Source organism: Nycticebus coucang, chromosome 21 (assembly GCF_027406575.1).
Source record: "Nycticebus coucang isolate mNycCou1 chromosome 21, mNycCou1.pri, whole genome shotgun sequence".
Taxonomy (NCBI): domain Eukaryota; kingdom Metazoa; phylum Chordata; class Mammalia; order Primates; family Lorisidae; genus Nycticebus; species Nycticebus coucang.
Window position 1 is genome coordinate 3,012,144 of NC_069800.1, and position 19,926 is coordinate 3,032,069.

Here is a 19,926-nt window from a genome sequence, read left to right on the forward strand (position 1 = left end):
CTGGCCTGATGCAACAGAATGAGACTTTGCCTCAAAAAGAAAAAAAAAGTTGTTTAAATTATGGTTAAATGGTATAGCTAGAAATGTTTACAATGAATAAGCATATTACCAATGCTCCTAATTCTTCCCAAATTACAAAATGAAAATTTCTCCTGCCTTATTGCCAAGGAGGGAATACTTGCATAGTATTTATTTCTAAAGATTAATGATGTACACACTAATTTTTTTTTTTTTTTTTTTTTTTTGTAGAGACAGAGTCTCACTGTACCGCCCTCGGGTGGAGTGCCGTGGCGTCACACGGCTCAAAGCAACCTCTAACTCTTGGGCTTAGGTGATTCTCTTGCCTCAGCCTCCCGAGCAGCTGAGACTACAGGCACCCGCCACAACGCCCGGCTATTTTTTCTTTTTGTTGCAGTTTGGCCGGGGCCAGGTTTGAACCCGCCAATAAATACTTGCATAGCATTTATTTCTAAGAAGATACTATATCCCTTGCTATGAAAGTCTGAGTTTTATCCTTTTCCCACGGCAAAGAAGTGTGGTCAAGAAGTGTGTACATCGGGCGGCGCCTGTGGCTCAGTGAGTAGGGCGCCGGCCCCATATGCCAAGGGTGGCGGGTTCAAACCTGGCCCCGGCCAAACTGCAACAAAAAGAAAAAATAGCCAGGCGTTGTGGCGGGCGCCTGTAGTCCCAGCTGCTCAGGAGGCTGAGGCAAGAGAATCGCGTAAGCCCAAGAGTTAGAGGTTGCTTTGAGCTGTGTGACGCCACGGCACTCCACCCGAGGGCGGTACAGTGAGACTCTGTCTCTACAAAAAAAAAAAAAAATTAGTGTGTACATCATTAATCTTTATTAAGCTCACTAATGTTGCTCTTTAGCAAATAGATTCTTCTTTCAAATGTAGAAAACTTAAGGGAAGTAGGTACATGACACTAAAAATAGTCCTTTGAATGATCTAACCTTCTAGGCCTTAAAGGCATGACCACTTTGGTACTGGTCTTCTTAGGCACCTCTGCCTCGGAAAAAAAGTAAATGACGTAATTGCTCAATGGAGTAGGCCCTTCCTTACTTCCACAATGAAATATGCATATTTTGTAAGCTAATCTTTCATGTTAGGATATATTCTCATTCATTTAAAAAATGCCAACCAATTAAAAAAACAAAGAGAATATGCCAACCACTTTGCCTAATATTAGAGTCAGAGAGATGAGTAAGACAGGATTCCTACCCTTCTAAGAACTTAACATTTCACAGGGGAAACAAACATGTAAGCATCAACCATAACGCCACAAGCACTAAGAGGATGACAAAGGGCTGGTTGCAAAGGCCCAGAAGAAGGATACAAAGTAATAAAATTGCATTTCTTTTAAAATAGTTTTTTTTCTTCTTCTCCTCGTTCTCAGCTTTTCACTCATTTTATAAATACAGTAGAACCTCCATGGTTGACCATCTCCATAATTTTACCTCATTTTCACAGACCAGACATGCGCCACATGTGCTCAGTGGAAGTTCCTTATGCCGACCACCACTGTATGTTGCCTGGTTTGTTATAGTCCAGTAAGTGATCAGCTTAGAGAGGTTCTACTGTATTCTCATGTGTCAATTTTAAACACAGTGGGCTTGCAGATGAGCAAGACCTAATCCCTGCTTTCAAGGAGTTTATACTTAAAAGAAATGGGAGCAAAAATAACTACATTGAAAAGAAGACATAGCTATGGGCACTAAGAGGGACAAACTGCTTCTGGAGCACAGAAGGAGGAGAAAAGACTTGAGTTTGGATCAGAGAAGATGTTCCTAGAGCAATGCTGCTAGAACAGGATCTATCAGAAGGACATCAGATATCCTTAGACAGATTTCCTGGGACAGATTTGGGGGGAAATAGTCTAAACTTGGAAAAGGGAAATGGGAGAAAGGCAAAATACAGCAAAGTATTTGAGGAATGCTTTGAGTACCTGTAGAGTGCAAGGAGAGAGAGTAGGAGACTGGAGCCAGACTTTCTAGGGCTTTGAATGCCAAGCAAAAGCCATCACAGGGAACCATGCTATACCACCATGCTTTACGCCCATCTTAAGTCTGCACCACAAGCACTTGGAGGTCTTGTTAGGCCTTGGTTATGGACTACAACTCCACAGCTACTGATTCAGTCAGTTTAGAGTAAGGCCAAGGATTTGCATCTTTCATAAATTTCTATATGCTGGTCTTTGAGAATCACTTCTGGAGAGTTCATCTGGTCAATTGTGTGCAGGATAGTTTAGAACAATGTTTCTCAACCTTCCTCATGCCGCGGCCCTTTAATACACAGTTCCTGTGGGTCGCGACCCACAGGTTGAAAACCACTTGTTTAGAAGGAAGAGATACCAGTCAGAACAGAGTGACAACAGCCAGGTGAAGAGCGAGGGATAAACTGGAGTCAAGAGAAATAGTCAACTATAGTTAAGGGGTGTTTTCAAATAAAAGTCCAGTTCCGTGTTGCCTTTTGGTACGTCCCATCACTGTACCACCGAAAAAACTGCTTTCATGGAATATTAAGGCAATATAAAACCAAAATGAATTTCTATTAATATGGTATAATTCTGAATTAGTTCAAAGTTATGTATTAATTAGAAGGGTAACTTCCTTTCAAAGGATGTGAAGGGATAGCTTTTATCTCTTTTGGTATTGAACTAGCTTAGAAAAACAGAATTAAACCAGAAAGGTGTAAAATGTGAGGTTATTCCTTTTCATATTAGAAATTATATAGAAAAATAAAAACTTGAAGCTTCTAATCTAGAATTTGATGAGGCTACAAAAGGTTGTTTAATCAAGTCTCCTGCTGCCCAGGGAAAGATTACATCCAAAATCTTTTAAGATCTACAGTTGCATATTTTATTGGTGAAAATCATGAAATACAGGGAGCATTAGGAGGCTATGAAAGTTCAAATACAAGTCCAAAAGTTTAGAATGTAGACAAAAGCTACATATTCATTATTATCATTCTAAACTCTACTAGTTGTTCCTACTAATTTGGTATCGAATCAAGGCAATGTCTTCCTTTCACTTTTTCTAGAGATTTATCCTGCAATAAAATCCAATTTATTGAAAGACGTACCTTTGAATCACTACCATTTCTGCAGTATGTGTAAGTTACAAATAGAACTTCATTACATTTGGAACTTTTATTAAGCTTATAAACCCTCTGCTATTCATTTTGAAATATGATTAAAATTTTACTAGTAGAAAGTTACTAAAATTATATAGCAAATTCATTTAATCTCTAGCAAAGATTAGTGTGAGAATTATTACACAGATCAGAGGGGATCATAATAGAACAATGGTCTCAACTAGTGGGATTTTGTACCCAGACGACATTTGGCAATGCCTGGAGACATTTTCAGTTGTCACAACTGTGGGTATGTTACTGACACCTGGTGGGCAGAAGCCAGGAATGTTGTTGACCTACAATGTACAGGACAAATCCCCCAAAGAATTATACATCTAATATATCAATAGCACTGAAGTTGCAAAACTCTGTCGTAGAGAAATAAAGATCTCTTAACACAAGTATTGGCTGAGCATTCACTGGTTTGTATCTACACATTGCATGTATAGTAAATATGAAAGTATAAATCATGAGCCAATATCTTCTACAGCAAAATTTCCTTCATGTACGGAGAAAATACTGAGGTTATGTTTTGTCATATATAAGTTAGAATCACTGCCAAATGATAAATGCTCTGAAAGAATATCTTTTCTTCTTTATCGGCTTATGTCTTTCCTTTTTCTTGTGGTTTTTTGTAGAAATCTTGGTTGCAATTTAATCACTGAACTGAGCTTTGGAACGTTTCAGGCGTGGCATGGAATGCAATTTTTACACAAGGTGTAAGTTAAATAGATGAACACATAAAAATCTGTGTAAAAGCATCATTCAGTTATCAGTTAACTAGGTATAAGCTCATTATGAACTCTGAATAGCGTATCTTAAGATCTATCCAATTTTTCTGTTTTAATTTTTTTTAAGTTATATTTATATTTCAGAGAAAGGATCCATCCATTTTTTTCAGGTGAGGAAACTAAGGGACAAAGGGGCCAGGAGACTTGTGTAACTTCCATATGACATGCTCTGCTTTCCCTAGAAATGATCTTTGGTATGGGTGATAAAAGATGTCAAGCAAGTAATGCTCAAATTAGCATTGTCTTGGGAGCCCTAGCAATGCTGCTTTGATATGTGAATTGTCCTTGAAATCCTACGTTTGAATATAACTTTGATTCCTACTCATGTACAGTTTCTAACCGCTGAAATGTATACAGCATACAGCCACAAAGAAGGAAGCGTAACACAAAGTCCTCCAGGGTGCAAAAGGGGAAGGATGTTTTCTCGGCGTCAGTTTCTTTTAGTTTTCTATTTATTTATTTATTTATTTTTGGTAGAGACAGAGTCTTACTTTATTGCCCTCGGTAGAGTGCTGTGGCGTCACACTGCTCACAGCAACCTCCAACTCCTGAGTTTAGGTGATTGTCTTGCCTCAGCCTCCCAAGTACCTGAGTCGACAGGCCCACGCCACAACGCCTGGCTCTTTATTTTTGTTGCAGTTTGGCCGGGGCTGGGTTTGAACCCGCCACCCTTGGTGTATGGGGCCCGTGCCCTATGCACTGAGCCACTGGTGCCACCCAGAGTCAGTTTCTTTTAAATGGTAAACCAGGGTGGCACCTGTGGCTCAAAGTGGTAGGGCGCCGGCCCCATATGCTGGAGGTGGCGGGTTCAAACCCAGCCCCCCGCCAAAAAAATAATAATAATAATAAATAAATGGTAAAGCAGAAAGAATTCCAGAAAATCTGCCATAGGGCACTTCTCTCCCTGTCACACCAAACCTTATTTTTTCTTAAAAATACATACCTATGAAGAATGATCTGTGGGCATCTTTGCACTGTGGGGGAAATGGTGTTCATGTTAAGCTATAGTGCAAAAAATGTTCAGAAAGAAAATACATTACTTTAGCCTAATTCCACATACTTGCTTTCCTGACAACCCTTCAACAAGTAATGTAGAGGGGCCAGGCACAGTAGCTCACAACTGTAGTCCTCGCACTCTAGGAGGCTGAGGCAGGTGGATTTCTTGAGCTCAGGAGTCCGAGACTAGCTTGAGCAAGAATGAGACCCTCTCTCCAAAAAAGAAAAAAATAGCAAGGTGTTGTGGTGGACACCTGTAGTCCCAGCTACTTGGGAGGCTGAGGAAAGAGGATCACTTGAGACCAAGTATTTGAGGTTGCTATGAGCTGTCTTGCTATGGCACTCTACAAAGGGCAACAAAGCAAGACTTTGTCTCAAAAAAAAAAACTATGTAGGTTTTATTTTCTTTCAGCTCAAAATTCAATAATTTCTCTGTGACACAAGCAGATCATGGTAGGTATATATGATCTATGGCCTGAAGGAAATTTTAGACTCAAGGTGAAGATCCTCTTCTAAACTTGACTTTGGAAAAGACTGTCCACCTGTCTTGAGGTTTGGAAGTCTAATTTCACGCCATTCATTTTGGGTTAGAGGGAGGGGTTTAGGGTGTGTGTGGAACTGATTAACAGTTTCTACAGAGGCTGGTCTTATAGGGACCTCTTCTCTTCCCTTGTTAATTTACTGATGCCTTGCATAGAGGAAGAACACAAGGGTCTGTTTTTCTTTTGCCCTCACACCAAAGAACCAGATTCATTAGATCCCTCCACCAAGAGATTTAGATGGCATCAGTACGAATGTATTGAACTCACCACCTTCACTGAACATTGTCAACAGAAGAGAAGGCAAACTCTGTAAAATAATTTGAAGAGGTCTATTCTAAGAACTGAATTTGAGGACCATGGCCTGGACCCATGCCCAAGAAACCTTGAGCAAGTAGACTCACTGTGACTGGATTAGTTTGCTTCTATTCAATTCAGGGAGACAGGAATTGCATGTAAAGTCATAAATCAATACAAGGCAGGGTGTAAGTTGGTTTGGCCTAAAAAGGTGGGACATCTGAAAATGGAGGTTTACAGGTTATAGGTGGGTTTTAAAACTCTTTGATTTGTAATTGGTTAAAGAAATGGAGCTTTGTCTAAAGCAGGCGTCCTCAAACTTTTTAAACAGGAGGCCAATTACTGTCCCTCAGACCGTTGGAGGGCCAGACTATAGTTCAAAAAAAAAAAAAACTATGAACAAATTCCTATGCACACTGCACAAATTTTATTTTGAAGTAAAAATACAAAACAGGAACAAATACAATCACATGGCCTCATGTGGCCCGCGGGCCGCAGTTTGAGGACCCTGGGGCTAAAGGCTTGGGATCCTTTAAGTTAAGGACATCTGTTAATTAGAGACAACACATCTGACAGATACCTAGACTCCAGTGAACTGTTAAGTAAGCAGAGGACCAACAGGTTTGTCTTCTATAGCCTCAGGCCTGTTAATGAGTCTCCCAGAAGGGAGGGGGCTTGATGAGGCATTTCTGACTTCCGCTCTTAGGGCTAGCAACTCAGCCCTTTGGCCAAGAGGGGGGTCCAATTAGTCAGCTGGAGGGGGGAGCCTTAAGATTTTATTTTTAGTTATTATTATTATTTTTTTTTTTTGAGACAGAATCTTACTTTGTCGCCCCTTGGTAGAGTGCTGTGGTGTCATCTCATCTCCGCTTACACCTTTCACTGGCAACGAATAGAACAAAGTAAGAGTTTGACCATCCATCGATGCTGCCTCTGGCGGATCTTGGCCAAAAGGGGAGTTGTGAACTAAAATAAAATCTTACAAACCACAGCTCCTTAGAAGGCCTCACCTGCCGCAGCCGAGCCAGCACGCAGGTTCCGGATGAACGGAGCTCCCGGAAGCCCCGCCCCCGCCGCCGGCCGCGCGCGCCCCCCACCTCCGCCCCGTGCGCTGCTGCGCTCGGCCCTCCCCTCCCTCTCCCGCCCTCCGCCTTTGTCGCGCCTGAGGTTGCGGGTCAGCAAGAGCCTCCAGCGTGAGCGTGCGGCTGCAGCCCCGGGCCACCCAGACCTCTGCCCCTCTTTTCTGCCTGTCTGCCTCTCCTCCCTGTCGCAGTCTCTTCCTCCCGCGCTCTCGTCTGTGAATCTCGACCTTAATTTCTTCCACCCCACCCTGCCCGGTCCCTCGCGTGCCCAATCACCAGGCCGCGTGGGCCCTGCAACGCCTCCTCCCCTCCCCAAACCCACCCCCTCCCCGCAGGTGACACGGGGCCGCAGCTGGGCCTCCTTGGCCTGGAGCCCGTCTCAGCGCCGACACTTCTCCACTCCAGCGAGCCTCCGACCCGCCGAGCAAAATGGGAAATGAGGCAAGTCATCCTTTGGAAATGTGCTCAAACTTTGGTGCAGATGAAATTAAAACGTTAGGAAAAAGATTTAAGAAGCTTGATTTGGACAGTTTTGGTTCTTTGAGTGTGGAAGAGTTCATATCTCTGCCTGAGTTACAACAGAATTCTTTAGTACAGCGAGTAATAGATAGATTCGACACAGATGGGAATGGAGAAGTAGATTTCAAAGAATTTATCGAGGGAGTCTCTCAGTTCAGTGTCAAAGGAGATAAGGAGAAGAAGTTAAGGTTTGCTTTTCCTATCTATGACATGGATAAGGATGGCTAGATTTCCAATGGGGAACTCTTCCAGGTGTTGAAGATGATGGTGGGGAGCAATCTGAAAGATACACAGTTACAGCAAATCGTAGACAAAACCATAATAAATGCAGATAAGGATGGAGATGGAAGAATATCCTTTGAAGAATTCTGTGCTGTTGTAGGTGGCCTAGACATCCACAAAAAGATGGTGGTAGATGTGTGGCTCTTTTTAAAGAGTACCGCCCAACACTTCTGCTTTCTTATCCATCTCTGAAGATCTGCTCAAGATGCCCAGCAATGCTCTCTGTGTATTCAAATGGAAGCATTTTCCTCTCTGAAGCCACGTTTTCCAACATGAGCCTCATGAAGCCAACCAAGTGTTATTGAACTCTTACTCTCTGAATAACTCAGTGTAGCACTTTAAAGTCTGAAGAACAGCAACATGAAAAGAGCATATCAGTGTGGTGGAGAAAGGGAAGGGGTTGGGTTTTTAATTTATTTTTCTTCATGTTTTATAACAAAGTATATATACATATGTAAATATTTATATGTGATATATGTAGCTTTCTATGTATGTAGTAGGTTGGCTTTAATATACTTTGATTCAGAAACAAAATAGAGTAAAAGTGTCAAGCAGAACATAAAACATCCTTACTTTTATTTCTCACAGTTTTTTTTTTGTTTGTTTGTTTATGTTTTTATTTCACACAGTTTTATATATAGATAGGAGATTGTACAATTTGAGCCCGGTGTTAGGCCAGCTGTTTTCCTTTTCCTGTGCTTTCTCCTTTGAGAGATTGACAAAGCATTTGTTAATGTCTTATTATTTACCTTAATTACATTTTTGTAACAAAGGAGTCTGTAACTTTATTTATACTTAAGAATATATTTCCAGGGACTACGTCTCACTGCTGAGCAGCTTTTAATATGCCTCTCCTTGAGGAGAAAGTATAGTTCAGCGCTACTGCCAAGAGCTAGTTCTTGTGTGCGTGTGATAACTGCACAGTGCTTATGGCTGCTTCATTCTGTTACTTTACAACTAGGAGCCATTGCATTTATTGAATGTCCCTGAGTAAGTGTAAGTTACCAGTTGTGATTTTATACATAAAGGCCAGAAGCTAGCTTAGGCAGTCATGATTTATTATATGCATTACTTACTGAAGAATACCTGAAATAATCGTGTAACTGCTTTGGATATCCATCTGTTTCAGTAAATGGATAATTTGTCATTAAACTTGTGTTTGAACCATGAATTTCCCTTTATGTTTCAAAAGACTTGCAGCAAATAAAAACTGGGAACATTTAATGTGCATATATGTACTAAACACCCATATATATTTGTGATTAAAATGGGAGAAATCTTGCTAATTATATGTCACAGAAGAGCAAAATTCTATTCAAATTTGTACCTCTCTTTACTGTAAGGCATAGAGAATGCATAATGGTTTTCCTTGATTTGCCCAGATAATTGGTAATGGGTAATAACTTAATAGATGTGTGTGATATAAAAGTAGTATATCCTGTTCTACCACTTGATGTTATCCCTTCCCTTTTCTGCAAAGGTACTATTGGCTGAAAGAAAAACATTTTGGTTAGCTTTGTATGACAGTATTTCCTGATATAGTTATTCTATAAAAATTGGTTTTATAATCATGAGTGGAAAAGGGCAGGTTGAACGAGTTGACTGAATCTTTTTTTTTTTTTTTGGTAGAGATAGAGTCTCACTTTATCACCCTGGTAGAGTGCCGTGGCGTCACATAGCTCACAGCAACCTCCAACTCCTGGGCTTAAGCGATTCTTTTGCCTCAGCCTCCCAAGTAGCTGGGACTATAGGCACCCAACACAATGCCTGGCTATTTTTTTTTGTTATTGCAGTTTGGCCCAGTTTGGCTGGGGCCAGGTTTGAACCCGCCACCCTCGCCATATGGGGCGGGCGCCCTACCAGCTGAGGCACAGGCGCCGCCCAGAGGTGACTGAATCTTAAGCTGAGCGCACCTCCTGCCTTGGCTGTTCCTTCAACTGAGTGCTGCACATCATGGGCTCTGCCTGTGAGAGAAAAATCCCGGTGCTTGGTGTCCCTGCATGACATGGAATTTTGCATGTAGATCAATTTAAAATGTACCTCTTGTTTACATAATTTGCATAATTTTAAAAGACAATGTTGCCGAACTTTGGAAATGTTAATATTCAAACTGAAAATCTCCACTTCATGTAACATCTTCCTCTGCTTTATAATCCCAGCCAGTGGTTTAATCTGTTCCAGTGTCAACTGCCATGTGCTCTGCTTCAAGGGGGAACCTAGTCTTTTGTGAATTTTTTGTACGTTAGTATTTGTTACAAATATTTTAGCAAATGCTTTCTATTTCTCTTGCTTGTGCATATCTTGGCTGGCGTTACAGAAAAATAGTGCAGACATTATTTCCTTACTGGGGAATGGGTTTGTTTCCTTTTCTCTCTTTCTTGTTTTAGTTTGTGTGTGGGTTGGGTAGGGGAGGGGTGGTTTATGTTGAATGTTTAGTTTTTCTTCTGCATGGTACATCATGTTGTGGGATCTTTAGAAAAGTTCATACTGTATGAATAAGAAAACAAAATATTTGAAACTTGAAAAAAAAATCTTAAGCCACCACGCCTGGTTTAAGTATTTTATTTTGGTTCACAATTTCTCCCTTTGGCCAAGATCTGTGCCCCCACCCCCACCCCCCAGCTTAAGATTTTATTTTGGTTCACAATTCTTCCCTTTTGGCCAAGATCCACCAGAGGCACCATTGATGGCCAGACTCTTATTTTGTCCCATCCCGAGAGCAAGACTGGATGTTCGGGCCAGGTTTGTTAGAAGGGAAGGGTGACTCACCTGGGCAGTGCTCAGGGGCAGTTAGAGAACTCTTTCAAATACAGGGGTGTAGGGTAGCTGGTAGGCAAATTCTACAGCTTGCCAAGAATGTTAGGGTCCTTTGGTGTGAATTTCTGAGGGGGTGTGGGTAACTAGACCCTTTGTGTCTTTGTCTTAGGAGGAAAGGAGGAGGAGGAGGGTGAAGGGTTTGTGTGTGGCTATGTTAGGCTCCAACAGCTGGGATGGTATGGCCCATGCCATGGTTCCATCTAGGCCCTTGGTGGGACCCTCATGGCCAAGAGAACTGAAGAGCCAAAAGGACTTACATCCATGAAGTGTTTTAGGCCAGATGGGACTGGAGGTGGACAGGTACTCATGGAGGCTTTTAAACCTTCTAGACAACATGAAGGTAAAAATCAAAATGTTAAAGGCAAGGCTACAAAATTAATTGATCTGTGTTGTGCTACTATATTTTGAGGTTTAGTTGCAGGCTTGTAACAAAAAGGCCAAGGAATTTAGAAACTTAATCACTTAAGCTAAGGAATTTAGAGACTTTTGTTGTGTCACCTTATTTTAGTCTCTTTAGTGATTTGTCCTAAGGTGGCTAATAAATTTCCTGTTAAATCTCTTTTTGTATAAACCCCATCCTGAGGACAATTATGCTCAGGATGGATGTTTGGACCACATGGCCCAAAAAGGCAAAGTTTCTCATTTAGTATTTGTTTAGGCTTCTGTGTACCTATCCTTGATCTTGATCTACTTTAATCTATAAAACTAAACGTTTTCCCTATGTCTTTGAACATATTTCAAATAGTTGAATTAAATTCTTGTCTAGTAAGCCCAATATCTTGACTTCCTCAGGGACAGTATCTACTGATTGCCAACCCCCACACCCACCCCTGTGCATGGTTTCTTTGTGTCCCTTATAAATTGTGTTGAAAATTGGATATTTTAAATAATGCTACGTATAATGTAACAATTCTAGAAATCAGATCCCTGCCACCAGGGCTTGGTGTGTACTGCTGCTTATTATAGTAGTTATTAACTTATTTAGTAACTTTTTGGAACTAATTTGGTAAAGGCTTGTATTTGTTGTCATGTGTGGCCACTGAAATCTCTACTAGGTTAGGTTAGTCTGCTGATGAATGAACAGAGATTTCCTTAAAAGTCTAGAACCAGTAAGTCTCCGAGATTTTCCCAAGGGGCTTGTGTGCGTGTTAGGGCGTACCTTCAGCACTCAGCAAGATGGTTTTATAGCTCTGCCTTAGCTTTCATTTCCTGCTTTGTGCAGAACCTCAGAATCAGACATGGATGAGAGGTTAGGGACTTCTCTGATGTTTCCTGACCATGCTCACAGTCCTAAATATGTATATGACCTTCCAGATTTCAAGGAATATGACTCATGGTCTTCCAGTTTAACAAGGAAATGTTGGAGTATTTCAGAGTTCCTATGTATATCTCATTCCTAGGCCTTTTCTATTAAATTTTGTTAGTTTGTTTGTTTGTTTTTGAGGCAGAGCCTCAAGCTGTCACCCCGGGTAGAGTGCTGTGGCATCACAGCTCACAGCAACCTCCAACTGCTGGGCCCAAGCGATTCTCTTGCCTCAGCCTCCCAAGTAGCTGGGACTACAGACGCCCACCACAACGCCCAGCTATTTTTTGGTTGTAGTTGTCATTCTTGTTTAGCAGGCCCGGGCTGGATTTGAACCCGCCAGCTCTGGTGTATGTGGCTGGTGCCTTAGCCGCTTGAGCTGCAGGTGCCAAGCCATCTATTGGTAAAAGGTGCCAACTTTTACCCATCGCCTCATGTAGCTGCCATGTTAAGACACTTCTTATAATTGTCTTCCACAAACACCCTTTTAGGTCAAATAGAAGCAAGCCTTTCCAGGAAGGTCTTCCATGTAACAAACAGGTCAAATAATGACAGTTCATTGCAATTGTGGCTTTGAAAGAGCTCTGGCTCCATTTTGCTCCCTCCTTTTGGTACTAGAGATGTGGGCTACTTTTTGTTGTTGTTGAGTCTCACTTTATTGTCCTTGGTAGAGTGCTGTGGCGTCACACAGCTCACAGCAACCTCCAGCTCCTGGGCTTAGGCGATTCTCATGCCTCAGCCTCCCAAGTAGCTGGGACTACAGGTGCCCACCACAATGCCCAGTTGTTTTTTTGTTGCAATTTGGCTGGGGCTGGGTTTGAACCCGTCACCCTCGGTATCTGGGGCTGGTGCCCTGCCCACTGAGCCACAGGTGCCACCCAGATGTGTGCTATTTTTAAGGCTACTACTGAGCTGGGAGCAAAAGATGGTCTAGGGTAAGCTAAAACAACACAAATCTCATTGTTTTTACTGAAATTTAGCCATTTTTCCTGAATAAACACTCCTTGGGTTGCTGCATTGTGACTTTGATTAAATTTCTAGAGTTCTGAAAACATTGATTCTGGACATTTTGGCCATATTTTTGTTGTCGTTGTTGTTTTCATGAAGGGATGAATTTTCAGATGTCTTTACTCCACCATTTTCACTGCTGTCACCTACAACATGGTTTTCTTCCCCTTTTTTTTTTGAGACAGAGTCTCACTTTGTTACCCTCAGTAGAGTTCTCTGGCATCATTGCTCACAGCAACCTCTCGGGCTCAAGCGATTCTCTTGTCTCAGACAAGAGTACTTGCCTTCCGAGTAGCTGGGATTACAGGTGCCCACCACAACGCCAAGCTCTTTTTTTTTTTTTTTTTAGAGGCAGGGTCTTGCTCTGGCTGAAGCTGGTCTTGAACCTGTGAACCTGTGAGCTCAAGCAATCCACACACCTTGGCCTCCCATAGTGCTAGGATTACAGGTGTGAGCAACCACGCCCAGCCTACAATATGGTTTTAAATCTCTAAAGTCTCCATGGCCATGGGCTAATTAAATATTTAATCATGGGAAGTGATTGGGAAAAGGAGTAGAAAGAGAAATGTCATTCTCAAGAGGTTCTCCCAGATGAATAGATGAAGTTTAGAAAGGTATTTTATATTTAGTTGCCACAGAATTAAGGTTAAAGTAACAGCTATTTTAAACCTTTTTTCTTCAGAGAAGATAAACACAGGCTTTGCAATCAGAACTAACTTTAAATTTCAGCTTTGCTTCTAACTAGCTTAGTGGTCTAGGACAAGTTATATAAACTCTCTGTGCCTCGGTTTCCTCATTTATAAAAGATAATATTTATCACGTAAGCTTATTCTGAGGACTAAATGTAAAATGCTGATCACAAACGACCGGCAGCCCAATAGATATTAGCTATATAATTGTTATTTTTATAATGTTCTGCAGAAGTACACTAATAATTGTTGAGTAGAGTTAACCTAAAGGCAGATTTTCTTTTCTCTCTCGCTATTTCTCTCTTTGCTTTGTTTGTTTGCTTTTAAGAATGGAAAAAAAAATCTGTTCCAGCATTTTGGAATACAAATTTGCATCAAAATTAATTTATTCATTTTACTGATATTTAAATAAAATGATTTTTTCAACAAACATTGATTAAATATCTAGTAATTTTCAGGCACCATGCCAGGCACAGGTATGACAATGTCACTAAGTTGTGGTCCCCACTCTCGAGGGGCTGACAGTCCAGGAGACTGAGGAGTGCCCAGGTGATTACAAGCACAGTAACAAAGGCTGTGATGTGAGTGCAAGTGTGTGACAAGAATTCCCTTCTCTCAGATTTATCCCTTTTTCTTTAGCTCTAAAGCCAAGGATTTGGTCCATTTTTTTCTTAATCAGATAAATTAAACCACGGATTTAAAAAAATTTTCAAAAGATGAAAGACAAACACCTCAGATTATGGAGGGTAACTGGCATAATAAACCTGGGTTGTTCCCAAAGGAAAAGTGCTTGGCAGAGTCTTAGGATGATTTAAGGGAAAAACAGAAAATGTTTTTATTTTTTTACCTACAAGTTTCATACTAAAAAACGACTATAAACTCTTTGTGGAGTTACATGTACATTGAAATGCAGGTATTTTTAATTCAATTGCATTTTTCAGAATTCTCAATCGTAATCCTCTGACAACTGTTGAAGATTCATATCTTTATAAATTGCCAGCATTAAAATATCTGTAAGTATCGCGGTCATCTCATGAATCATGAGATTATTTCTGCTGTTATTTTTTATTTTCATCAAAGATTAAGTATGTTGAATTTAGGCTAAAAAGTCATAATTTAAACTTTAACTGGTTATTAAAAAAAGGTTATTGGCAAAGAAAAGAGATTAAGAATGGATGTGTAATGAATGGGCAAGACAGCCAGCAGGGAAAGAGAACAGTAGTATTGAGGAATGTATATAAATATAATATATATAGATGCATGTAGGAATATCATTTATCCCAGAAAGCAAAAAAGAATAGATGCTTCTATTTTAAAAATAAAAAATAAAGGGCTGTGCCTGTGGCTCAAAGGAGTGGGCGCCAGCCCCATATGCCGGAGGTGGCGGGTTCGAACCCAGCCCAGCCAAAAACTGCAAAAAAAAAAAACACCTCCCCCTTAAAAAAAAAAAAAAAAAAAGTAATCCTGAGAGGTGAATCCAATAAGAAAATGGGAAGATAAATGTTAAAAAGTGTATACATTCCATTATTCGATGTCATTAATTTGATGCTGCAAATGAAGATAATTACATTTCTTCAGTAAAAGCTCTGTAATCATCTTCTATGACAAACTCTTGAGCTGGCTTGTTTTATATAGAAACAAAAATTGAAGTGCTGACATGTCCTTGAAATATGTTTTTAAGTACAGAATTTTTCTATTGGGGTTAATATCTTGACTCTTCGGACTTTCTCCTTCAGAGACATGGGAACAACACAAGCCCCACTTACAACAGTCGAGAACATCCTCATGACAACTCTTGAGTTGGAAAAACTGTAAGTTATTTTTTCTTAGCTTTATTTTCACTTAGTACGTTTTTTAGGTTTATATTTTCTTAAGTCAGTTTTTGTGAGGTATAATTTTTATGCAGTAAAATTCACTCTTTTTAGGTGCACCAACCAATGAATTTTCACAAATGTATAATTATGTAACCACCATCACATTCCCCAAATAGAATGTTTCTGGTGCCCTAAAAAAAGCCTCTCATGTTCCTCTGCAGTCGGTCCCCTCCTCCCACCATCAGCCCCTGGCAACCACAATCTGATTTACATCCCCATAGTTTTGCCTTTTCCCGACTGTCTTAGAAATGAAATCAGATGTAGTATGTAACCTTTTGTGTGAAGCTTCTTTCACTTAGCATAATTGTTTTGATATTATATTACTATTCTTGTTGTATCTGTCAGTGCAGTTAGTTCTCTCCTCATTCACAGCTTCAACCAAGCACAGATGGTAAATATTTGGGGTGGGGGTGGGGGGGAGAATAAACTATAAAAACTAATATGTGTTAAAATACGGTATAGCAACAATGTACTTGGCATTTACACTGTGTTACATAATATTCTAAGAGTAATCTAGAGATGATTTCAAGTATACTAGAGATTATATGCAAATATTATAGCATTCACAGATTTTGGTATCTGCAGAGTCCTGGAACCAGTTCCCCACAGATAGCAAGGGACAGTGTCGTATGGCTATATCAGCTTATCCTTTCACCAATTTATGAACAATTGGGTTGTTTTCATTTTTTTGGCAATTATGAAAACTGCTAAGAACACTCATACTCATGTCTTTGTGTGAACATACGTTTTCATTTCTTTCAGGTAAGTACCTAGGGTGGGACTATTGTATCACATCCTAAGTACATATTTAACTTTTTAAGAAACTGCTAACTTCTTTCCTAAAGTGGCTGTACTATTTTGTATTCGCACCAGCAATGTGAAAGTTGCAGTTGCTACAGGTATTCAGCGGATCCTTATTTCGGTTTTCTTGAAAAATCTACTAGTAGATGTATAGTGGAATCTCATTGTGGTTTTAATTTGCATTTCTGTAATAGTTAATGCTGTTGAATATCTATTCATGTGTAAATATCTTCTGTACTGAATTATCTGTTCAAATCCGATCCTGTAGTTTAATTGATATTTATCTTCTTGTTCAGTTTTAAGAGTACTTTTTATACTCTAGATACAAGTCTTTCAGGTATGTGTTTAGTAACTATCTTTTCTCTTTTCTCAGGTTGTGGTTTGTCTTTTCATTCTTTTTAAATTTTATGTATGTGTGTATGTATGTATGTATGTATGTATGTATGTATGTATGTATTTATTTTTTGAGACAGGAGTCTCACACTGTCACCCTGGGTTGATTGCCATGGTGTTATAAATCATAGCAACCTCAAACTCCTGGGCTCAAAACCAGAAAACTGAAATATAAGGATCTGCTGATCCTCTTGCCTCAGCCTCCCAAGTAGCTTTGTACCCACCACCATACCCACCTACTTTTTCCACTTTTAGTAAAGACGGGGTCTTGCTCTTGCCCAAGCTGGTTTTAAACTCCTGAGCTCAAGCAATCCACTCACCTTGTACTCCCAGAGTGCTAGGATTACAGGCGTGAGCCACTGTGCCTGGCCTGTCTTTTCATGCTGTTAAAAGTATTTGAGCCCAGGTTTTGTAATTTGTAATTTGAGGTTACAGCACAGGTTTTGTAATTTGTAATTTGAGGTTACGGCAAGCTATAAAGATGCCACCACACACTAGCCTGTGTGAGTGAGACCCTGTCTCAAAAAGAAAAATAAAGGAAGAAAAGGAAAGAAAACCGTAGGTGTTGTTTAGTTTCCAAATATTTGGCGATTTTTCAGATCTTTCTGTTGGTTTCTAATTTAATTTCATTATGATCAGAGAACACATATTGAATGACTTGAATTCTTTTGAATTTATTCAAATTTGTTTTATGGCCCAGAATATTGTTGCATAGCTCATTGATGCTCCATTCATGTTTTATTTTGTTTCTCCTTGTGTTTCATTTTGGGAAGTTTTAAGTTTTTGAAATAACGATTTTAATGTCCTTGCCTGCTCATTCTATCCATGTAGGTTCTGAGTTGGTTCTTATTGATTGCTTTGTTTCTTTACTATGGGTCATATTTTCTTGCTTCTTTTCATGTTTGGTAATTTTCTATTGGATCTTGGTACGTGTTGCCCCATGAATCATGAGATTGTCCTATCTAGCTTATGCCAACAGGCAGTCTTCCTAATCTTGAGCAACATCTAATTATTTTCTGATACTTTTGGGTGGTTCTTTTCCTAGCCTCAAGTAGTTTCCTCATACACGTGCACCAATCAGTATTTTGCTGAACACTTAAGAGCTCCCTCTGTGTGTCTCCTGAGTTCATGTTCTGTGTGCCTCTTTTCTCTCTAGTACTCTGCTTTGAGACTTCTAGCCACCTTGGTTTTCCCAGACTCTCAGCTCCATTTCCTTAATCGAAGAGTCCACCAGTTTCCTTTCCTAGCACCATGACCTGGAAACTCTCTCAAAGAAGTAAGCTAGGGCAGCCACGGGGCTCACTTCATTTATTTCACATCTCACAGAGATCACTGTCCTTCATTGCCTGATGTCCAGTGTCTTTAAAACTGTTGTTTTGTTTCTTTTATCTGGTATTTTGGTTGTTTCTGGCCAGGGGTGCAATGTCCCTGTTATTACATCTTGGCCAGAATCTAATAATAATCTTTAAATCTGTTTTGTTTTGATCCAGGATCCGATCAGAGATCAGGCATTGCTCGTTATGTCTCTGTTTCCTTTAGTGTAAAACATTTGTCTACTTTTTCTTGGTCTTTCATGCATTGAAGAGTCTAACAGGGTGGTTTTGTAAATTCTCCCACAATCCGGATTTGTCTATTTCCTCATGATTAGATTCAGGTAAAACATTTTGAGGAAGAATACTATTAATAAATAGACGATGTGTTCTTCCTACCTCATGACTTCAGATGGCCCATAATGCTAAGTTTGATCACTTGATTACAAAGTGATATCTTCTAGAGCTCTCCATTATAAAGTTATTTTTTCCATTGTTAATTAATATGTGTAAATACATTTGATCTTAGACAAAAGTCCAAGAAGAAACAATAATAAGTATAAATAATCTCCGGGGTGATGCTTTGAGATCAGTGAAAATCCTGCTTTCAAAACATGTTTTTACCCAACTGTGCATCAGTGAGGCAAGAGAATCGCTTAAGCCCAGGAGTTGGAGGTTGCTGTGATCTGTGACGCCATGGCACTCTACCCAGGGCGACAGCTTGAGGCTCTGTCTTAAAAAACAAACAAACCAACCAACTGTGCATCAGTGATAATCACTATCCAAATCCATTATTATTGTGTTTGCAAAATGACACTTTTCTAATTATATCATTCCTTCTACATAGCTGGCATTATTCTATTAATATTAAAGAAGAGCTGGCCCTCTTTCCCTTTTGTGAATTCATGGATTCTTCTTCTGTGAATTCATGGATTCTTCTTTATAGTAATTATGTTGTACCTGATTATCATCATTATTATTTTGAAGGCTGAAATTGTCCACATTTGGCCAATGTAATCTTCATTATTGTTCAACCCTATAAAGTGGTTTAAACTAAGGTGTCATTTATGCCCAGAGTAATTTCTAATATTTACTGCTCCCAACAGTAATTGAGAAAGGAATTCTAGAAGTTTGGGGCCTCCAGACTCTTCTTAGAAGTCTGCCTCCTGTGTCCTCTCAACCCAAAGTGAGACAGATTTTCTTCTTCTGTCTTCTATGGGAGAAGATAATTTCTGAATGAAACTACAAATTAGTGTCACCCAATTCTAATTCCTTTTTTAAAAATTTATTATTTTAAGAGATGAGGTCTTGCTATCTTGCCTAGGCTGGTCTCAAAGTTCTGGCCTCAAGCAATCCTCCCACCTTACTCTCCTGAGTGGCTGCAACCACAATGCCCAGCTAATTAAAAAAAATTTTTTTGTAGGGGCAGGGTCTTGCTATGTTGCCCAGGCTGGTCTCAAACCCTAGCACCAAGCAATCCTCCTGCTTTAGCCTCCCCTGTAGCTGGAATTACAGGTGAAAGCTACCATACCTGGCACCTCTAATCTCTATCACGTTTACTCTAGGCATACCATAACCACTGCCATGTTCACCCATCTCTCTGTCTCCTTTCCTTTGGGCTTTCTGGTTCCTACCCAACAACTGACCAGGCCATATGCCTCAAGAACTCTTTTTGCCTAGCCCTGCGGTAGTTTCAACCTCCCTCTTCTACCAACTGAAGTCATCCCTTTACCATTAATTTAATTCTCTGCGTTTCCATTTATAGGATCTTACCTAGCCATATGGCCTGCTGCCTCTGCCAATTTAAAAATAATATTGAGGTTGTCTGCAAGACAGTGAAGCTACATTGTGATGCATGTATAGGAAACAGCACAGAAGATTGTTGTGAGTTTAAATTGCTTAATGATAAATTGTTTTAATTTTTATTTTGTTTTAAGTTTTTAATTTGAGAATTTTTAAGCTAATGATGAAATTGCTTTATTCTCGTTTATTCGTTCAGAGTTAAACTCCCTGTATTTCTGAACTACTCCCTGGCTGAAAGTCAGGTTCTCAATTATTATTACATAATTTAATAATGTAACTGTTCCACAT

The 19,926-nt window shown here is 39.9% G+C and overlaps 1 protein-coding gene and 1 pseudogene across 6 annotated transcripts in view; both read left to right on the plus strand.

Annotated features, from left to right (window-relative positions):
• Window positions 1–19,926, plus strand: part of LOC128573573 (leucine-rich repeat-containing protein 37A2-like) — a 116,101-nt gene that overhangs the window by 86,773 nt on the left and 9,402 nt on the right. For 3 of the 6 annotated variants that reach the window (XM_053573828.1, XM_053573827.1, XM_053573830.1), the window contains 5 exons: window positions 3,042–3,113; window positions 3,773–3,853; window positions 14,399–14,470; window positions 15,194–15,268; window positions 19,601–19,719. In XM_053573828.1, the coding sequence (XP_053429803.1) occupies window positions 3,042–3,113; window positions 3,773–3,853; window positions 14,399–14,470; window positions 15,194–15,268; window positions 19,601–19,719 (419 nt within the window). Of the gene's footprint in view, window positions 1–3,041; window positions 3,114–3,772; window positions 3,854–10,070; window positions 10,383–10,693; window positions 10,798–14,398; window positions 14,471–15,191; window positions 15,269–17,681; window positions 17,802–19,600; window positions 19,720–19,926 lie in introns of those variants that run through there. The other 3 variants (XM_053573829.1, XM_053573831.1, XM_053573832.1) reach the window with 3 other exon arrangements.
• Window positions 7,199–7,832, plus strand: LOC128573703 (calcineurin subunit B type 1-like; annotated as a pseudogene).